The 19,012-nt window shown below is 47.2% G+C and overlaps 2 protein-coding genes across 5 annotated transcripts in view; one reads left to right on the forward strand and one right to left on the reverse strand.

Annotated features, from left to right (window-relative positions):
- USP9X (ubiquitin specific peptidase 9 X-linked) overlaps window positions 1-7,823 on the forward strand; it is a 101,452-nt gene extending 93,629 nt beyond the window's left edge. For 2 of the 4 annotated variants that reach the window (XM_032100941.1, XM_032100942.1), the window contains exon 46: window positions 403-490. In XM_032100941.1, the coding sequence (XP_031956832.1) occupies window position 403 (1 nt within the window). In that variant the 3' untranslated portion in view covers window positions 404-490. Of the gene's footprint in view, window positions 1-402 lie in introns of all 4 variants that reach the window. The other 2 variants (XM_032100939.1, XM_032100940.1) reach the window with 1 other exon arrangement.
- A 4,643-nt stretch (window positions 7,824-12,466) lies between these two features.
- RPL8 (ribosomal protein L8) lies at window positions 12,467-16,303 on the reverse strand. The gene is made up of 6 exons (XM_032100943.1): window positions 16,215-16,303; window positions 15,907-16,050; window positions 14,246-14,387; window positions 13,842-14,060; window positions 12,930-13,045; window positions 12,467-12,666 (listed from the first exon to the last, which is right to left on the reverse strand). Exons 2-6 carry the CDS (start codon window positions 16,042-16,044, stop codon window positions 12,508-12,510), a joined length of 774 nt encoding a protein of 257 aa, XP_031956834.1. The 5' UTR covers window positions 16,045-16,050; window positions 16,215-16,303; the 3' UTR covers window positions 12,467-12,507.
- Window positions 16,304-19,012: the final 2,709 nt, after the last annotated feature.

Genomic DNA, 19,012 nt, shown 5'->3' on the forward strand with positions numbered 1-19,012 from the left:
TTGTTTTAGGGAAAAAAATCAAGCTGGTTGAATCTGTTAATAAAATGTGTGCACGGTTTAATGTGACAGCACATAGGCAACTTCTCTTGGTCTCCTTTTTTCCTTTCTTGCTACTTTTGCTTTGCATGTAACTGTGATTCAAAAGATGAGACTACTGTTTCAACTGATCCTTCTATCTTTACAAGTTGAAAGTTCGTTTCCCTTGTGCGTAAATTGGCAAAGTAAGTGAAAGGTGTGAATCAGAGAACCAGCTGGGATGTGTGTTTATAGGGATGTAGGTACATGAGAAGTTGGTGTCCTTGAGGATACTTTGCAGTGGTCTGAGTGGAAAGGGGGAAAGCAGGAAGTCAGGAGGCAGCCCACAGGTTTAAATCCCTTTGAAATGTGTGTGCTTTGTTGCAGAATAACCACGTGCATGGACAGCCATATACGGGCCCGGCAGCACATCATATGAACAACCCTCAGCGAACTGGCCAACGAGCACAAGAAAACTACGAAGGCAGTGAAGAAGTTTCCCCGCCTCAGACAAAAGATTAGTGAAATGCACATAATCAATTAACTTGCTCCATCAAGACTGTGCACCCAGGCCTTACAGTCCAACCTTTCTCTGTGTCTGGCTAATATTTAAAACTAGAAAAACTATTCCTAATCAACATGGAGTGGAGAGTCTATTCACTGTCTTATCTGCAGAAAATTGCTGTCAATATATAACCCGCCTGCAGTGGAAAGTGTATAGTGTTTTGTAATAAATGGCCTGATGCTAATGTGTAAATGGCAAAGGTGTATATAGTATATTAATGTTTGACTGTTAATTCTTGAGCAAGAAGCATTTTTTTTGTCTTGATGAGACTCACAGATCTACAAAAACAAAAAAATAATTTCTTGATATATCTGCTGCGCTCTGCAACCAGTGTTGCCTGCCTCATGGCAGTTGGATCAACTCCTTTACGAAAAAGCCTATCCATGTCAACCACAAAAATAGTTTCATGTTAATTCTTTGCCACTGGAGTCGATTTTACTATGAGCAACATAATGGCTGGTAACCTTTTAATTATTTGGTTGATGTGGAAAATTGGTGATGTAACATTGTTTCTAGATCTTTTTTCATTGCCTTTTTCATTCTGGTATTAGGTTAATCACTTTGAAGCTATAGTTATGCTGTAACATTTAGCATGGCTTCACACCAAGTTAGTGTAGCCAATGAGGGGAAAAAAAAATAAAAACAAACGTGACAGCAGTTGTCCCAATGTGACAACTGTATTGCTCAGAACTTTTTCTTCTTACACCTAGACTATAAAATGGGGAGGGAAAATGTGACAAACAAGTGGTTTTCAGTTTCACATATGTTCCTCACATCTGATGTTTGACAGTTCTCTCTCTGGGTGGGATAAAGAACACTTAGTTTTCAGTAATAGGAATTTAAAAGATTTAAAACAAATATGCAAAAATTTGCTATGCCAGGATGCCTGGAGCATAATAGACTGTATTTGGTGTGCTTGTTTTGTTTCTTTGGTAGAGCTTATTAGATAAACTTCTAACACTTTCCTTCTACTGCATCCCAGTGAAGTGGAAGTCAACAAAATCACAGAGTACTTGTGAGTGCCACTGCACCAAGTTAACTTGCTGGTTTTCTGCTCGTTCACAGTTCTACTTGAAAGCGAGAATTGTCTTAGCTCTTTATCCATTATACAGAAAATCTTAACATTAGAAGCAGGGTTTAAATATAAAAGAAACTACTGGTTAGTCAAATACAATTCTGAGGTATCTCTATTCCAGAATAAACATTTGTTTAAAGACTTAAAGAAACACATCAGTAAATACTGTATTTAAATGAAAATTGGTAACTTGAATGTGTGTAATTTTTTTGGAACCTGTCTAAAAACCAAATACCCCTGCAAAACAGATACAGCCCACCCTATACTATTTAAATATTTTGCTGTTTTATTTTATAGAAATTATTTTGCTGAATTCACAAATAGAATTTGATTTAAGAAGAATGTTTTGTCCTGTGGTGTGTGTTGTTTTTTGGGGTTTTGTTTTTTAATGGACTGCACAGGAAGGTGAATTCTGTGCAGTGGCACTATGCTGAATTCTGGAACAACAGTCACATTGAGATTCTGTGCACAAAAAAAAAATTGGCCCTTAAGAATAAAATAATCAGGACAATTACACTGTAAAAGTTTCTTAATGTGATTTATCTTGTACTTTTTGTATGTTTTTATATATACATATATATATTTAAGAGCACAAGCTTGATGGTGTTTTTTACAAATGAGTTGATAGAAACAAAGCTGCTTATCAAATTAAAGGTCTGTAGTTTTGAAATGAACAATGGAAAATTCAGTCCAAGTGCATTCTTAGGCATTTAGTGTAACAAGGGAGGGACACAGAAGATTTTTGAATATGCTGTGTAGCAATGATCACTTTTATGCTTCCATGTTTTTCCTAGTGCTCAAGTTAATTCAGATTTTTTTCATAGTTTTTTAGTAATACCATTTTACCTGGATTTAGTAAATTTGGATAATGTGTTCCCATTTATGTTTGGGGATGCTTGTTGGAGGTTTTAACTAAAAAAATTCTACCCTGAGTTCTCAAGTTGAAATATTTATTTGGACCAGTAATTGTTACAAGCTATCTCAGAGGCAATTATTACGTATTTTGTACTATATAGGTAAAATATATAATGTGCTAGTTCAGCCTTGCCAAATGTGTTTGCTTTTAATAGTGCAATGATTGTAGAGACATGTCAAACCTGTGACACTTTAACCTGTGGCTTTCTCCAGCCATACCCACCCCTGCCCCAGAACTGGGAATGGCTGCAGTGGCAGTTGTTTTCCAGGCCGCAAATTGAGGATATTGTGCATCTTTGTGACATGAAGAAGGATAAACCCATATTGTTTGCTGCAGCTGTTGCTTTTTAAACAGGTAGCTCCAGTGTAAGGTGCAATGTTTTCTTCACTCTGGGCAAAACCATTTTGAATTGTACTTCTTAACAAATATTGTACAAGCAAAAAGTTTGATATGCACGTTTCTGTCGCAGCATTTTGGCAGGTGACTTTCAGGCGATGCACCTGGCAATACCTCGTTGGTGATGGCACACTTTAAAGCAGTAGCCCTCAAAGTGCCTAAAGATTTAATTCCCCCATCACTGATTTCAGTCCTGTTTTCTGTTTAGAACAGTTTCTAAGGAATCTCTGGTCTTCCATAAAATGAGCCAATAAATAGTAAAGCAATTCCTCATGTTCCTGGCGATGTAACGTGGAATACATAGAAACTGAAAATCCATAGGTGATGTTGAGTCGGGGTTAGCGTGTAGTTTGACCTTGGGGGAAATCCATAACCTTACTGAGCAGAATTTCTCCCTCTTGTGCATTTGGATTGTGGTTGTTTAGTGACTAAAATAAGCTTTTAACACTTGCTACTGTCAGTGTTAAAAATAGTACAGCCATATATGAAAAGACTTCAGTCACTGTTTGTGTATCAGTAAATGTACTATGTTTTGGTCACAGAGTTGGTCACCTGCACCTGTGTTACCCCTTTGACAAGAAGGAGATGGCTCAGGGTTCAGTCATAGCTTGTTTATCCTGCAGGACCTGAACTTGTGGGGATGGACAAGCAGAACAGGACTCTGCTTGACTCGGAATTTTTCACATTATTTTCCCTGCTGACTACCAGCTCTGAAAATTTGAGTTCTCTGTTTTTCAAGTTTGTGTATCTTGCTGAAATCAAGCCAGAAAGAAATTAAATTCCCCAATGACTTTTTTTCTTCTGAGTGAAACTTTAGACAACATGAGAGATTTGTGTTATCGTATTTGCTGTTAAGCCTTCTCAGCCACTCTGTTGTGCCTAGCTTGTGTGTTTTAGCATATGTATCATGAAAAAGCACTTATGGTTCCAAAACTTCCTGTATATTTCCTGAGATCCAGGAGAGAATGAGATTAGCCATTCTGCCAAAGCTAAAATGGGCAAAAATTGGCTGCTGTAGCAATTTACTTCATTTTTGGTTTCAATAAATTTTGTCTACCTCTTAAGTCTTTTGCCAGAAATGAATAGGCTGATAAACTGTGTCAGGGCAAAGTGGCTCCATGTTTTTGTTGGCATGAGTTCCAGTTACTGGGCATTGCAGGGAAGCTTTCAGTGCAATGGATTTAACTAAAAATGAAAGCTAAAGACTGACTTTATGAGTTAGAGGAAGAAGTGGCATGTTAGGAAATTTGCAGAGTAACCAATTAAGCGTTTAAATGTCTTAGTTAAACCTGGTTAGCCCACACTTTCAAATCCACATTGAAAGCAAATTCTTCTCCCCTGTGATGAAAGGCACACCTTAATTTTTGGTAGGGTTAGATGCTGATGCTAACCTCACATTTCTTAGGGCAGGTGTGGGAGTTTCCCCATTTGTGGCTCTGCTCCAGCACAGCATAATCAGGACAAACAGTAGTTTTGGCTCCCTGTCTTTCCATGCTCTCCATCATGTTCATGACACCACTTTCTCACAGCCATGAGGTCTTGGGAATAAAGTCTGCACCTGCCTTGCCTAGAGCCAGGCAAAAGAGGCGTTCTGGGAGCAGTAGGAAGTGTCTTGTACAAACTCTGTGCTGCACAGTGGTGCTGCAGTGGCAGAAAGCCAAGTGAAAGGATCCCAGCTGCTTCCTGCGGCAGGATTCCTGCTCCCCTTGCAGGTGGTCTGAGGAACATGACACCAAACCACTCTTAGAACTCAGTGCATTTTCTCCAGGCTGGCAGCTGGGATCAGAGTAATCTCTGTGTGCCCTCTGTGCCATTCCAGGGTGTCCCTGTCCCTGCCTTCCAGTGGTCTTTGGGGATTGCCGTGTCAGCACAGTCACTTGGCTGAGACTTGCCCTCCATTCCAGACTGGAGGAAGGGCTTTAACCCAACCCGAGCACTGTCACTTTTCACACTGTGGAACTTCCTACGGTTCATACCGTAAATTTCCTTTTATTTCTACGGTATAAAAGTCTGCCCTGGGCTGTTTTAAAGTGTCCAGTAACCATACCTGTGTCTTTTTTTACAAGAGCAAGTGCACAGCCCCACCCCTGCAGTGTCTGTTAGGGTCGGCTGTCCCTGGAAGTGTGTTGACAGAGATTCCAGCCATTAAATTCAGACATCCTCGTCCTGCGCTCTGATTTTCTAATGCAAGTTGTGGTGGGTCCATGGATTTTGGCAGCATTTGCACGAGTTCAGTTGATTTCAGCACTGTAAGAGTGGAAGTTGATGTGTGGTGGGGATCAAGCCAGCTCAGTCAGCAGGTGGCACAGAAGACAGCTCTTGTTTGCAGACAAATCAAAACAAGCACGGGGGAACCAGATTCTGAAGGAGGAAAACACTCCTGAATAAGGGCTAACTTCTCACCAGATTTTTAAATACCCAACTCTGTATTTTTTAGCTTTAGAACTTCTTGAAGCCACTTTTTGATAATAAAACTGACCTGCAGGCGTTTCCTTGGAAGAATTTAATATAGCCTTAAATCACATCAGCACAATTCTGAAATGACAGGGTCATTGTTCACTGGTCAAAATAATGTGCAAAAAATGTCTTCTACTAGTTTTTAACCATGAGAAAACCTTGAGTAATGAAAACAAGAGGAAAAAGGTTCTATGACTTCACCCACAATCTGACCATAGAAAAACATCCAGTGCAGGAAAATAAGATCATCCCCTTCTCTGTTTCTGTAGTATTTAAAATGTCTGATAATTTTCTTTCTTAATTTGCCACTGCTATTCCAGGGAGTTGGTGTATTTTGCCCAAAGTGGTGTGAGCTGCACAGTCTGCAGCTTCCGTGTGGGTTTGCAGTGACGTCCCCTTTAGTCTGTACCAGAGCAAAATCCTTAAATGTTTGTTTTTCCCCCATAAGCCATTCCCCAATCCACATTTCTGTTGTGGTGATGTGCTGTTCATGTTTTCAAACAATGCCCAGGGCTGGATGAATGCTTTCCAAGTGTGGTTTCACCTGAGCCATTAAGTGAGCAGTTCTGTTCCTTTGCTGTAGTGATACCTCTGTAGGTGCAGCTTTTAAAGGTATTGGCCTTTTTTTGTAGCTTTATTTATTGAAATGCTGCTCAGTTCTTGTCCCTTACTCTTAAATTCCTGTCCATCATTTCTTGTGATTCTTTCTTACAGAGTTTTTCACTCTGGATTGCAAGGATCATTTTTATAGTCAATATTTTTGTATTTTCTTGGAATCAAATCCCTTCACTTTCCATGATGGTTGTTTACCTCCTGTTTTTACCTACACCTGCTGTCTTGCTGTTTGCTACTGCAAGAAAACCCCCCAAAAAACCCCATGTTTGCCAGGCAGCCTGGAGCTTTTCACAGTGCAGTAGCAGCAGCCACAGCCTTGACCAGGTGGGCTTCGTCATCTCTTAAATCTTCTCATCATTTACATGGGATAGGAGAGTTTTGTGCTACTGATGGCAGTCTGGAATTCTAATAGCTTGTAGATTATTGGGTTTCATTGGTTGCTTGTTGTTTGGGGTATTTTTTCCCTTCATTTTCTATCTTGAACCATTATTCTACAGGTGAATAAAAACAGTAGGTTTTGCTGGAATCTACTCTGGAAAAGAAGGCTGATTGAAAACTTGGACACTTAATATACTTGATTGTATTTAAATATCTGGTAGGTGCTTTAAAGTCCTTGAAAGATCTTCTGGAAGGAAATTCCAAAGCTTAGAAATATGAAGATTAGTTCTTAGGACTTACTGATAACTCACCAATTTTATCTGCCTGCCCTGTGAGTGACTAAGGACTGGTGAAATAGCAGAAATGAGAATATTTTGCTGAAGGGAGAGGTCATGCTGTGTGAAATCCCTGGGGAACTGGAAATGGGCTTTGCCTGGCCCCACACACCCCTCTGGCAGCAGCTCGTGAGCCTTCCCGGTGTGACCTGTCCTGGCCCACAGGGGCCTCCCTGGGCACCAGGAACTGTTCCGAGCAGGAACTTCAGACTAAGTAGCATGTAAAGCATTTTCTATTCCTCTTCTTCTCTAAGATCTGTACCGAGTCTAATCCTCTGAGCAAATACAGACAGGGAGTGGGCTGAGCGAGGGCCTTCGCAAGCTGCTTCTGTGAATACTTTCTACCTCTTGTCGTTCATTGCCGGCGGCTCCGCCGGGAGCGGCTCCGGCCGTGGAGAGCTGCCCTGGGCCAGGCCGAGGTGCACAAATTCCTGGTGGGGCTGTTTGCTGGGCAGGCGTGGGCAGTCCCCGCCTCCCTGGGGATAAATGGAAGCGTTCGAGGTACCTATGTTTGCATCCAAGTGAAGGAACTGGCGTTTCTCAGGTGGCTCCGCGAGGACTCACAAACACTTTCTCAGCCTCTCGTGCTGCCTCCTGCGTGAAGCAGCATCAAATCCTCTCACAATTAATGTTCAAATAACGCAGCAACCGCAGGAAGGGACTTGGTTTTCCAGCTGTGTCAGTGAGGGTTTAGAAAGGGAGAGATGTGGGAATGTGAAAAGCCAGGATTCTGCAGATCAACCCAGGTGTTTATCTAGAACAAAGAAATGTTACTGATTGCTACTGTGGTTGTGTGTAAGACTGAAATGATGAAAGAGAACTGTAACCCTCCCACTCCGAGTCTGAGAGAGACCTGGCACTGGCTTTCTGAACACTTCTGCAACCTGAACCAAAAACCTGCTGTGGGAATGTAGACTTACCATAGAGCTGTGGAAGAAAACTTCAATCGTGTCACTTCTCTCGGTCTTCAGAGCAGTCAACATGGTTTTGATGTAGGTTTTAGATTATGTATATATAAATCTGATTGAAGTACCAACAGCAAACCATAAATAAAATGTGGACTTAATTGAAGAACGGGCTAGTGGAGGCCTCTTGTGTTGAATTTATTAAAATACAATATAATGAAGTTGTTGGAGGAGACTCTTTCTGGTGAAGACAGGGAAATAAAGCTGGGGCATCCTCCAGTTGAGCCAGGTTTGCTGCTGCCTTTGCACCTCCTGTAGCACCCACAGAGCAGCTGCAGTGGCTGGAAACGGGCTGGGACTGCTCCTGGCATCACCTCGTGCCTGTGAGGGCCAGAGGCTCTGGGAGTGGCAGCTGCCTCTCGGAGCGAGTGGCTGCCTGCTCCAGGGACAGGTGTCCTGTCACATTCCAGGCCAAGAGGAGCTGCTGCAGCTGTTGGGAAGCTGCTGTGACCCCTGTGCCTGCCACGTGCCCCTTGCTTTGCTCTGCCACAGCAAGGCCCATCACCCAAAGGAATGTGAGGTGGGTGTAATGGAGAGCTGCTGGAAACCTCTGGTTCCCCAAATTTGCTCTTGAAGATACACAAATGAAAGTGGAAAACAGTGGCAAATTGCTGGGAATTTGTGATACTAACATTGAATTTAAAAAAATTTCAGAAGACATCATGGAAGCAGGTGACACAAGAGGTTCCACCTTGGCATGAGGAAGAACTTCTTTACAGTGAAGGTGGCAGAGCTCTGGAACAGCTGCCCAGGGAGGGTGTGGAGTCTCCCTCTCTGGAGACATTCCAAACCCACCTGGACGTGTCCTTGTGTCACTGCTCCAGGTGACCCTGCCTTGGCAGGGGGTTGGACTGGGTGATCTCCAGAGGTCCCTCCAACCCAGACAATTCTGTAGTACCTGAGTTTATCCTTGGTCAGTTCAGTTGATGTCGCCCATCTGAGTGGACATGAGTGTGAATTCTCTGGACATCGACATGTTGGCAAAACATGAGACTTCAGGATACACTTTGGATGTATCCCAGCAGATCATTGCCAGGTGGGGGGGTGCTGTAAACTGGGAGAAGAAAGCTTTCGAAGAAGACAGCAAAAATGTAAAACAACTCCCACGAATGTTTCTGTTCTCACATTTCTGAGAATTTGTTAATGCCACAGGACAAAAAAAGCCATTTTTTAATTTAACTTCTGTGGAGGCTGTAATGATTTATTGATCACCCAACTCCCTGAAACCTTTTAGAATTTGGGCTCCTATGGTTTTTACATTAGCTGAAAATACAGCCCAAAGCATTTCCCTTGGATTTGATAGATACTTACCTGGTAACTTCAGCATAACAGCCAGGATCATTTTCTTGCTCCTGGAGTTTATTTCCCTCTCATCTTTTTGTGGAAACTCCCCAGAGGGGTTTGCTCTGGCCTCTTTCTACCTCACACTGTTTCCTTGCATCTCCCTCTGCAGTTCCTCCCTGCCTGCTCCGGTGTGTAGCACGTTGTGGATCCTCCTGCTCCCCCGTTCTGCTTTCTCAAGGCTGGGCAGTCAGGATGGGAGATGGAGCCCTGGGAAGCCCTGGGGCAGTGACCTCTCTGGGTGAAGTCCTGCTTCTCCTGTGGCTGGCTCAGTGCAAGGTTGAATTGTTTGGTCCGTGCAGCAGCTACGGAGGTGCTGGAAGGGGATAGTGATGTTAATGAGGGCTCTGTTACTGTGAAGGAATTTGTGATGCCTGTCGATGTTTAGGTAGCACTTGGTGCTCCTCAACACACCCTTTAAAAAGTATAAAGAAAATGCTGTTTGGTCTTTCAGTAGATGGAAATTTGAAGCCCTTCTAAAGGAAGACTTTAGTGCTTCTCTGGTACGTATATTTTTTTTTAATTTATTTTTTTCTTTTAGCAAAAAAAGGCTTATACTGGAAATAACCTGTGAGAATTCTGCAGGAACATTTAACACCTTTCTTTAAAAGAGTTTGTTTCATTTCAAGATTTCTGACGTCCTTGTAACTGTGCTAATCTTTATGTGAGGGGATTTAATAACAATAATGATAATTATTATCATAATTATTATTATATTACTAACAAGCATGGCTGTAGCTTTTTAAGTTTGACTGTATCTATAGTAGCTCATGTCTTCTGTGCAGTATTAGGCTTGGGAACTGAGATGCTCCTCCATGAAGTGAAGCATCCTGGATATGAGCCATATAAGCAAATCAACTGGGTATTCTGTCATGCTGCTAAAACAGTCAGTTTGAGCAGGAGGTTGCTGATTATGATACACAATTAAAGCATAATTACAACACATTACATAATTACTCCCACAGCAGGGTGGTTGGAACTAGATGATCTTTAAGGTCCCTTCAACCCCAAACCATCTTATGCTTCCATACAATGAGTTGTGGGGCAGCAGAAGTGCAAGGCCACAGAAGGAACCCCGTGCTTTCTTTTGAATGTGGTTTGCTTCATTTACATTTGTGCTTTTGTGTTGGAGCTGCCTCAGTCGAGCCAGGACACTCGCCCACCTCACAGCCAGGTTTGTGCTTTCCTGTGGTCAGCAGCCCCTCAGCTCCTGCTCCTCTGCAGTGTCCCTGTCCTGTTTATTTTCTGATTTCTCAGTGCAGATTCAGAGGGAGCCTCTGCCCTGCTCAGCTGAACCTCCTGCTTGATGCTTGGCCCACACAGAGGACAGGGACTGGCTTAACTTCAGCCCCATTTTTGTTTTCTGTTCACTGCTTTCACAGAGCCTCCCAGCCTGAAGTTAAGCTTGTTAGGAACAACACTTGTATATTTTTATGGGTATTTTTTTTTATTCTTATTGCATTGTTAGTTGTCTTAACTTCCCCTGTCAGGTAAACTGCTGGAGTTCACCTCTATTCTACAGCTTAAATTAGACCTTCGGTTTGGAAAATGTATTTCAGTTTACTTAAATTTTTCATTCAAGGTTGGTTTCTTTAGAGCCTCTCATTTTTATTTGCTTTATCTTACTCCCTCTTCCCTCATATTTTTCACAGATTTTTAGCACTGGAGGTGTTGGGGCTGGAGGAGCATTTTGCCCCTGGAGAATGTTTGTCTTGTGGTCATTTGCCAGTATCACTGCGGCTTTTTAAGTTCCGTGTTCATGTTGGTAACAGGAGACTGTACTGGAACAGTAATTGCAACTGGAGTTTGGTGAAGGGAGAAGAATCTTTGAAAGCCTCATACTACTGTGTGAATCTAGAGACTTCTGGCATTGCATTCTGTATGTTTGCATTAAATGTGTTTGTAGCTGCATTAAGCACTGTAATATGGCATTTATTTATTTGCAGTAATTTGTATTAATTATTCCCTACTCACAGGCTTGGTGCACTGACCCTGTGGCTGCGAACACCTGTGGGCACTGTCAGCACCTGGAACAGCAGCAGAGGCAGCCAAGGGTCAGTAACCACCTCCCCCTTCCCGAGAAAACAGATGGGGTCAACAGACCCAAACATGGTTGGAAACTGTCAGAGACTGAAATACGTGACAGAAACCATCTTTTTTAGGTGCAAACTGTTGTGGAACGTCAGCTGCTCTTCTGAGGGTGTTTGGGAGGAGTGTTACACTTTGGTCCCTGTCAGGAGAGCACAGAAGAGCTTCTGACCTCATGGCAAAAACAGATGTGAACTTCAGACTTTGCTGGAATTCGAGCAATAGGAACAGAAGCAAAACTTGCCACTGCTTTGCTTTGTGTCTCCCCAATGGGATGTGATGCCTTTCCTCAAGGTGTGATTTGGGTTTCTTAAAGCACCTTTCCCTCCCCAGACACACACAGCCAGCTGCAGTACTGGTTTTGTGGGTGGGTGTAGAAAGAACTTTTCCTGCTTTGCATTCCACTGGATTCCCATCAATGGAAGTCATACCCATCCATGGAAGTCTGGCCCTTGGCACAGACTCCTCCAGCACAGCCAGAGCTGCTGCAGATCCACAGGAGCCCTGGCTTTGCAAGTGCTCAAATGCAAAGCTGAGCCCCATCTGCTTTCATCGATTTTTCCCTCCAAAGGCCAGTTCAGAAAAGCTGTAAAGAAAGCCATTTTCCACTAAACCCCATGACTTTTCTCTCATCCCTCTACAAAATGTTGGCTTTTCACAGGACAGCTGTTCCTATGAGAACACAGCTTCCTAGTGGACATGAGTGCTGCTGCCCACATTACTGCAGCACCCTGGAATATCCCATCATGACCAACGTACAAAGCAGAGATTTTTGAAGCTGCTTGCCCTTCCATAACACAGATGAGGAGAGGGGGCAGTCTGTGTGATACCTCAAATTTCTGAGGCACCTTTCATTTGGTTGGAACCTGACAGTTCCAAAAGGAAGCCCAAACCTTGCAGTGAGAGCAGCTGAAATACTTAAGTTCTACAACTTTCAAGCTTATCCCCCAAAAGATAAAAATGGAAAACCATTGTTAGAGGTTATGAACTTAGAAAACTCAGCATACTTTCAGCCTGATTCCCAAATTAACCAGGTGACCAAGGTTAAAACCTTGATAGGTTTATCCTGCTTTGTCAGGCCTCAGCTTCCACACAACCAAGCCAACATGAACACCACACCAGGGTACAAGAGCAGCCACACCAGTGTTACCCCAGCCTGCAGGAAGGACCAGCTTACAGACTGCGAGTGCTGGCTCAGAGGATCCCTGCTCTTCAAGGCAAGGGGAAAAAATCCCGATCTCCACTCACAACTTCCTGTGTTGAACATTATCCCAGTTTTCTCCCCATTGCAGCGGCAGATACCACGACCTTCACACGAGCTCTGTTGTACAAATTTATTGTGTGGCGCCCAGGGTGGGAGCTCAGTTCTCCTTCTCCTGCACAGTCTTTGTGCCCCGCAGCCGCCCCGTGCGGCGCGCGGCGATGAGCCCGACCTTGCGTCCCGCGGGAGCGTCCCTGCGGATGGTCGAGGGCTTCCCGATGTGCTGGTGGTTGCCTCCTCCGAAGGGATGCTCCACAGGCTGGGCAGGAGGAAAGCAAGACAGCAATGTAACCACAGGAACTGATACTCAACAGAGTAAACTGATTTGAGAGGAAAAATGAGTAACTGCTTCACTTTTTACGCGGTGCAGCAACTATCAAGTGCTGCTAATTTACCCTGTGACTGCACATTTATCTGGGAAGGTTTCCTCCCAGTTATGTGCCACGCTTGTCCCCATATCCCACAAATCCTTTCTGAACTGTCAGAAGGGACAGGGGTGACCCCAATCACAAAGAGACTCACGTTCATGGCCACACCACGGACACGTGGCCAGCAGTTCCTCTTGGCCTTGTACTTGTGGTAGGCACGGCCGGCCTTCAGGATGGGCTTGTCAATACGGCCTCCACCAGCCACGATTCCTGCAGGGAATGGCAGGAATGGTGACACCCAAACAGAGCACAGGAGTACAAAGGAAAGCCAACACCAACAGTGAGACCAGAGCTGAGCTACAGCCTTCCTTTCGATCTACACACACAGGATTGAGCTTAACACTTTCTCAAGCACTGCCAGTTTTACTACTACAATTACCTGGGTAATATCACATTTTTCAACTGAAGTATGAATTGAAAGAGCTCACAGGAGTGTGAAGAACTTTGAGGACCTACTTGCTTCATGATTTACCGAGTGAACTTTACTGGAATAACACACCAGATCACTCACTTTGGTGTCCTCCATGCAGAGGCAGGTGAGTGTCACCAGCAGCCACCTCAGCTGCCAGTCAGGTGCACAACAAACCTGGTACAGCCTCTGCTTCTTGGCAGTGGCTTTGTCATTCCCTGTCAGACCTCCCCACCCACCTGACACCACCACCAGGCTCCCTCAGTGTACTGAAGGCAGGAAATCAAAATGGCATTTTCCATGTTAAGTCCTTCTCCAAGGACTGCAGATTTTACAGGCTGAGCAATTCCACTACAGCCTGAGGACAAGGAGCATCTACTTTTCTGTCCTCTCACTAGGTCAAATCACCTCCAAACTTAGGTTATCAACACCTAAAAGTAATGCAGGTGGGAAATACAAGTCAGGCACCTGAGCACAGACTGTCCTGGTGTGTAACCCCAAGGCCAGCCTGCACATGACACTACTTTCAAGATGATTATTAAAACTGGGGCCCTGTTTGGAAAATTCAGTGACAAGTCCACAGTGATTGCTGCTTACCCACAACAGCCCTGTTTGCAGAAGAAATGACTTTCTTGGAGCCGGAAGGCAGCTTCACTCTGGTTTTCTTGGTTTCGGGGTTGTGGGAGATGACGGTGGCGTAGTTCCCAGAGGCACGCGCCAGCTTCCCGCGGTCACCGGGCTTCTCCTCCAGGCAGCACACGATGGTGCCCTCGGGCATGGTGCCCACGGGCAGGACATTCCCAATGTTCAGCTGAGCTGCAAAGAGCAAGGAGAGCAGCCACAGCTTCACTCGGGCCCTGGGCCGGGGTTACAGCCCTACTGAACCTGGGACGGCGGCACCACAGACGCTGTGGCAGCAGGGTCCTGCAGTCCAGCACCCCAAACTCCAGGTGCTGGGACACCCAGTGCCCTGCCCCTGCCCCAGCCCAGCCCAGCCCCACCTTTCTTGCCGCAGTACACGAACTGCCCGGTGTGGATGCCCTCGGCGGCGATGAACAGCTCCGTGCGCTTCTTGAAGCGGTACGGGTCACGGAAGGCGATCTTGGCCAGCGGGGCGCCCCGGCCGGGGTCGTGGATGATGTCCTGTGGGAATGCAGAGCTGCTTTAGGGCGGGACACAGCCTCTGCCAGGGGTTCTGCAGGAATCCAAGAGCTAGGAGAACTGGGGATGGTTACTCTGGGCTGATTCTCACCAGGACACTTCTCAGGGGGATCTGGGTTTCCCCCAGCGTGAGCGAGCTGAAGATTCCCATTTGTAAGAATACAAGCTCCAGTACCTACATCACATCCCATCAGGGAACAAAGTCTTCCCTGTGAGGGTGGTGAGGCACTGGCACAGGTTACCCAGAGAAGCTGTGGAAGCCCCATCCCTGGAAGCGTTCACAGCCAGGCTGAACAGGGCTTTGAGCAACCTGGTCACATGGAAGGTGTTGAACTGCATGAGCTTTAAGGTCCCTTCCAACCCAAATCAATCACTGATCACAAAATAATGCCTGGTTAAGTGTGCTGCTTGTAGCTAATCCTGTCTGAACAATCTCACTCCTGACATTCTGCAGGTATCCATTTCTCCATTCAAAGGAATCCTCTTTCACTTTCCCAACCACCTTTGGGCAGAGACAGAGCTGGGCACAGGCAGTGACTTCTCTGTGTGTTTCCTCGGGATTGAGGCATTTCTAACCTTCTGAAATCAGGTACAACAAAATTACAGAAGCCCCTACATAAGGAACACAGACTTGTTGTTTCTTTTACACTTGGAGAAACATGTCCATTCTGTTCCTAAAGCACTCTGAGACTAAAATACCCAACTGTGTATTTACAGACTACAGACAAGTGACTGTGACACATCTCTAAGATCTGTCTATTTTCTAGGACAGCTCATAAGCTGTTGGTGTCCACTGCTTATGTTTTTCAACCCTGTTGGCCAAATCCCCTATGTATTACCCAAGTTCAAGTCAAACCTTGCTACCTACCTTTTATCATCAACTCAGCTATGGTGAGGGTGAAGAAAATCCTCTCTACAATGTGAACATGACCACGCTGTAAAATGCTGAAGGGCTGCTCCGAGCATCCAACCACTGGCACTGTTTGCATTCTGAAGTCCCTGACACCCAAAAAAGTACCTGCAGCACCCCTGAACCACCGTATCACACCCCAAATGCAGGAACTGCCTTGCTCCCACTGCTCAAGACTAAAATGATAGCTATCACTTGGCATTTTCAAAGATCTGATTTTTTTTTTTTTTAATATGCACTCAACTACATGGGAAACTGCCCAGCCACGTTTCCCCAAGTACAGGGAATTCTTAGGCAACATAAAACCAGGCTGGTACGGCTACACTTAGCAAAGCTCCACCAGAAAATCCAACTGCTAGCTAAAGGTGCCCTCTCTGTTGAGATGTTCTCACAAACCTGAAGAAGTTTAACTTTCCAAGGGATATGATTTATTTAAGAGCAGAGAAACCCAAATAAGGAACAGACGAGATAAGGGACAGCCGAAGGGCTTTGGGCGCTGCTGGCAGCCCAGGAGGAGCCCAGGAGGGTCGGGAACCCCGGGGACGAGGTGCCGAACGTCCCCCCCGAGCAAGCACCCGGAACCGCCCGTACCTTGACGATGCCCTTGATGTACCCGTGCCGCTCGGCGAAGTCCACGGCGCGGAGCTTGGCCGGGCCCTTCCTGTGCTTCACGTGGGCGCGGAACACGGAGCCCGCGCCTTTCCTCTGCCCGCGGATGACGCGACCCATGGCGCCCTGCGGGGACACGGGGACGGCTCAGCGACACCGGGGACACGCTCAGCGACAGCCGCGGCACCCCGGCCCTGCCCCGTCCCCGCCCTGCCCCTTCCCGCGGCCGCCGGGGCGCGGATGGCGGCGGATCGGGATCGGGATCGGAACCGCGGCCTCCCCGCTCCTACCTCGCTCCGGCCTGCCCCGGAAAGAAGGAAGCGCTGACGTCACCGGCGCGCCGAGGCTCTTCCGGCACAGTGACGTCACGCGGGAAGGGGCGGGGCCCCGCGGTGCCCGCCCATCTCCTTCGGCCCCGGCCCGGGACACCGGGAGAGCTCCGGGAATGCGGGAGAGCCCCGGGAATGCGGGAGAGCCCCGAGACACCGGGAGAGCCCCGAGACACCGGGAGAGCCCCGGGGCTGCGGGGGCACGGCCGGGAACGGGGGCAGAGGGGCAGCGTTCACAGCCAGGTTCCTGGGAGCTGGTATGGACAAGGGGGAGTAGTCAGAGATTGGGATAGGAAGGGTCAGGCTGTGCAAGTGACTGGGGCTGGAATTTGGATGGTGCCTTGGAATGCAAGTCGGTACATTCACTGCATAAAGAAAAACAAACAAAGGCTGCGCTGGCGAGCTTTTCTAGATTCTGACAGCCTGATTTTGCAACATTAAAAGCAGCGACAAACAAACCCCAGCCTGAAACACCCAGCATCTGGTTCAGGGGATAATAGAAACAAAACCTATACATTTTAGATAGATAGATAGATAGATAGATAGATAGATAGATAGATATGTAGAAAATAGATAATTATAAATATTACATAGTAGTGATTGCTGTCTCCGTGGCCGCGTGATCCCACGAGAAACCCCGCGGGGAACGGGGCTGTTTTACCCTCGCCCCAGACCCGCAGGTCCCGGTCCAGGCGGGAGCCGGGGCAGTGCCCGTCCCTGGACAGTGCTGGCAGTGCCCGTCCCGGGCAGTGCCCGTCCCTGGACAGTGCCCGTCCCTGGACAGTGCTGGCAGTGCCCGTCCCTGGGCAGTGCCCGTCCCTGGGCAGTGCTGGCAGTGCCCGTCCCGGGCAGTGCCCGTCCCTGGACAGTGCCCGTCCCTGGACAGTGCTGGCAGTGCCCGTCCCTGGGCAGTGCCCGTCCCTGGGCAGTGCTGGCAGTGCCTGTCCCGGGCAGTGCCCGTCCCTGGGCAGTGCCCGTCCCTGGACAGTGCCCGTCCCTGGACAGTGCTGGCAGTGCCCGTCCCTGGGCAGTGCTGGCAGTGCCTGTCCCGGGCAGTGCCCGTCCCTGGACAGTGCTGGCAGTGCCCGTCCCTGGGCAGTGCCCGTCCCTGGGCAGTGCTGGCAGTGCCCGTCCCGGGCAGTGCCCGTCCCTGGACAGTGCCCGTCCCTGGACAGTGCTGGCAGTGCCCGTCCCTGGGCAGTGCCCGTCCCTGGACAGTGCCCGTCCCGGGCAGTGCCCCCCCGGTGTCCCAGGACTGCTTCTCTGTGTCTCCAAACGCTGCTTGACACACTCCGAGGGGCCAGGGAGGAAGTGGGGCAGAGAGGGGCTCCGAGTTCACGGCTCTTCTTCTCCGGGGCTTTCTTTGCACAATCACAGATTGGATTATGCTGGGAAAAGACCTCTGAGATCATCGAGTCCATCTTATGATCAAACACCACTGTGTCAACCAGACCTTGGCACTGAGTGCCATGTCCAGGCTTTCCTTAAACACCTCCAGGGACGGTGACTGCACCACCTCCCTGGGCATCCCATTCCAATATCTAGTCATGCCTTCTGTGAAGAAATCCTTCCTAATGTCCAACCTAAACCTCTCCTGGAGCAGCTTTATGTCCTGTCCTCCTGTCACTGGTTACCTGGGAGAAGAGACAAACCCCCACCTGACTATGTCCTCCTGTCAGGGAGTTGTGGAGAGCAGTAAGGTCACCACCCCTGAGCCTCCTTTTCTCCAGGCTAAACCCCCCAACTCCCTCAGCCTCTCCTCATAGGACTCGTGCTCCAGACCCTTCCCCAGCTCTGCTGCCCTTCTCTGGGCTCAGTCCTGCCCCTCAGTGTCCCTCCTGAATTGAGAGGCCCAGAACTGGACACAGCACTCAAGGTGAGTGTGGTCTCACCACTGCCCAGTACAGGGGGAGAGGCATTTATTTTAAACCCCCTGGGGACTGACAGCCTGTTGTTTTGGGATCTCACATAAACAGCCAGAGACCCTGAGCCAAAAACTGCCATGCCAAATCCCTTCCTAATTAGCTGGACCAAAGATGCAGTTTGCAGGGTAAGGCTCCAGCCATCACAGATACAGCTGGATCTGTAATAATCAGACTGTATTGTGCAGTTTAAGAGCTGTAATTTTTGGGTGAAGAAGTAACTGAAGATAAAACCCCTGCAGTTGCTTTAAGCTGCATTTACCAGATTTTAATCAATATTAATTAGGGCATAATTGAGAAATACAGCAAAGCAGAGGTAATCGTCTCAGTGTTCCTAATCAACTTGCACTACACCCTGGAAGGGGAAATGAAAAGTGCCTTAACTTCTTTAACAGTGCACCAGGTTTTCTGCATCAGAGGCCACTCTTCCAGAACAGGTCACTGCTGATGACCCAATTCACTGAAGATGGACTATTTAACTTTATTTGACTCACTGGAAATGAGGAAAAGTTCATCAGACCCACACATGCCATTGCTCCTCACCTTCAGCTGAAGGACCTACGCATCCACCATGTCTTGGTAGATGAGCTTTCCCACCACAGCCTTCCCAGGACTAGTGGAATTCACCCTCTGGTAAGATGCAACAACCCTTGATGCCAAGGGCTCTGAGCCGGGATCCTTGTCGGATTCAGCCCGCACAGGTAAAGGGATTAGCACGACCAGGAGTCCACCCTGCCCATCTGCTGGAGGTCACCGTCCCTCACACACACAGTGTGACAGCTGCTCAGCCTGGGCCCCACGTGACAGCTCAGTGCAGGGTGGCAAACTGCCACTTAC

This window comes from Corvus moneduloides, chromosome 2, assembly GCF_009650955.1.
Source record: "Corvus moneduloides isolate bCorMon1 chromosome 2, bCorMon1.pri, whole genome shotgun sequence".
Classification (NCBI taxonomy): domain Eukaryota; kingdom Metazoa; phylum Chordata; class Aves; order Passeriformes; family Corvidae; genus Corvus; species Corvus moneduloides.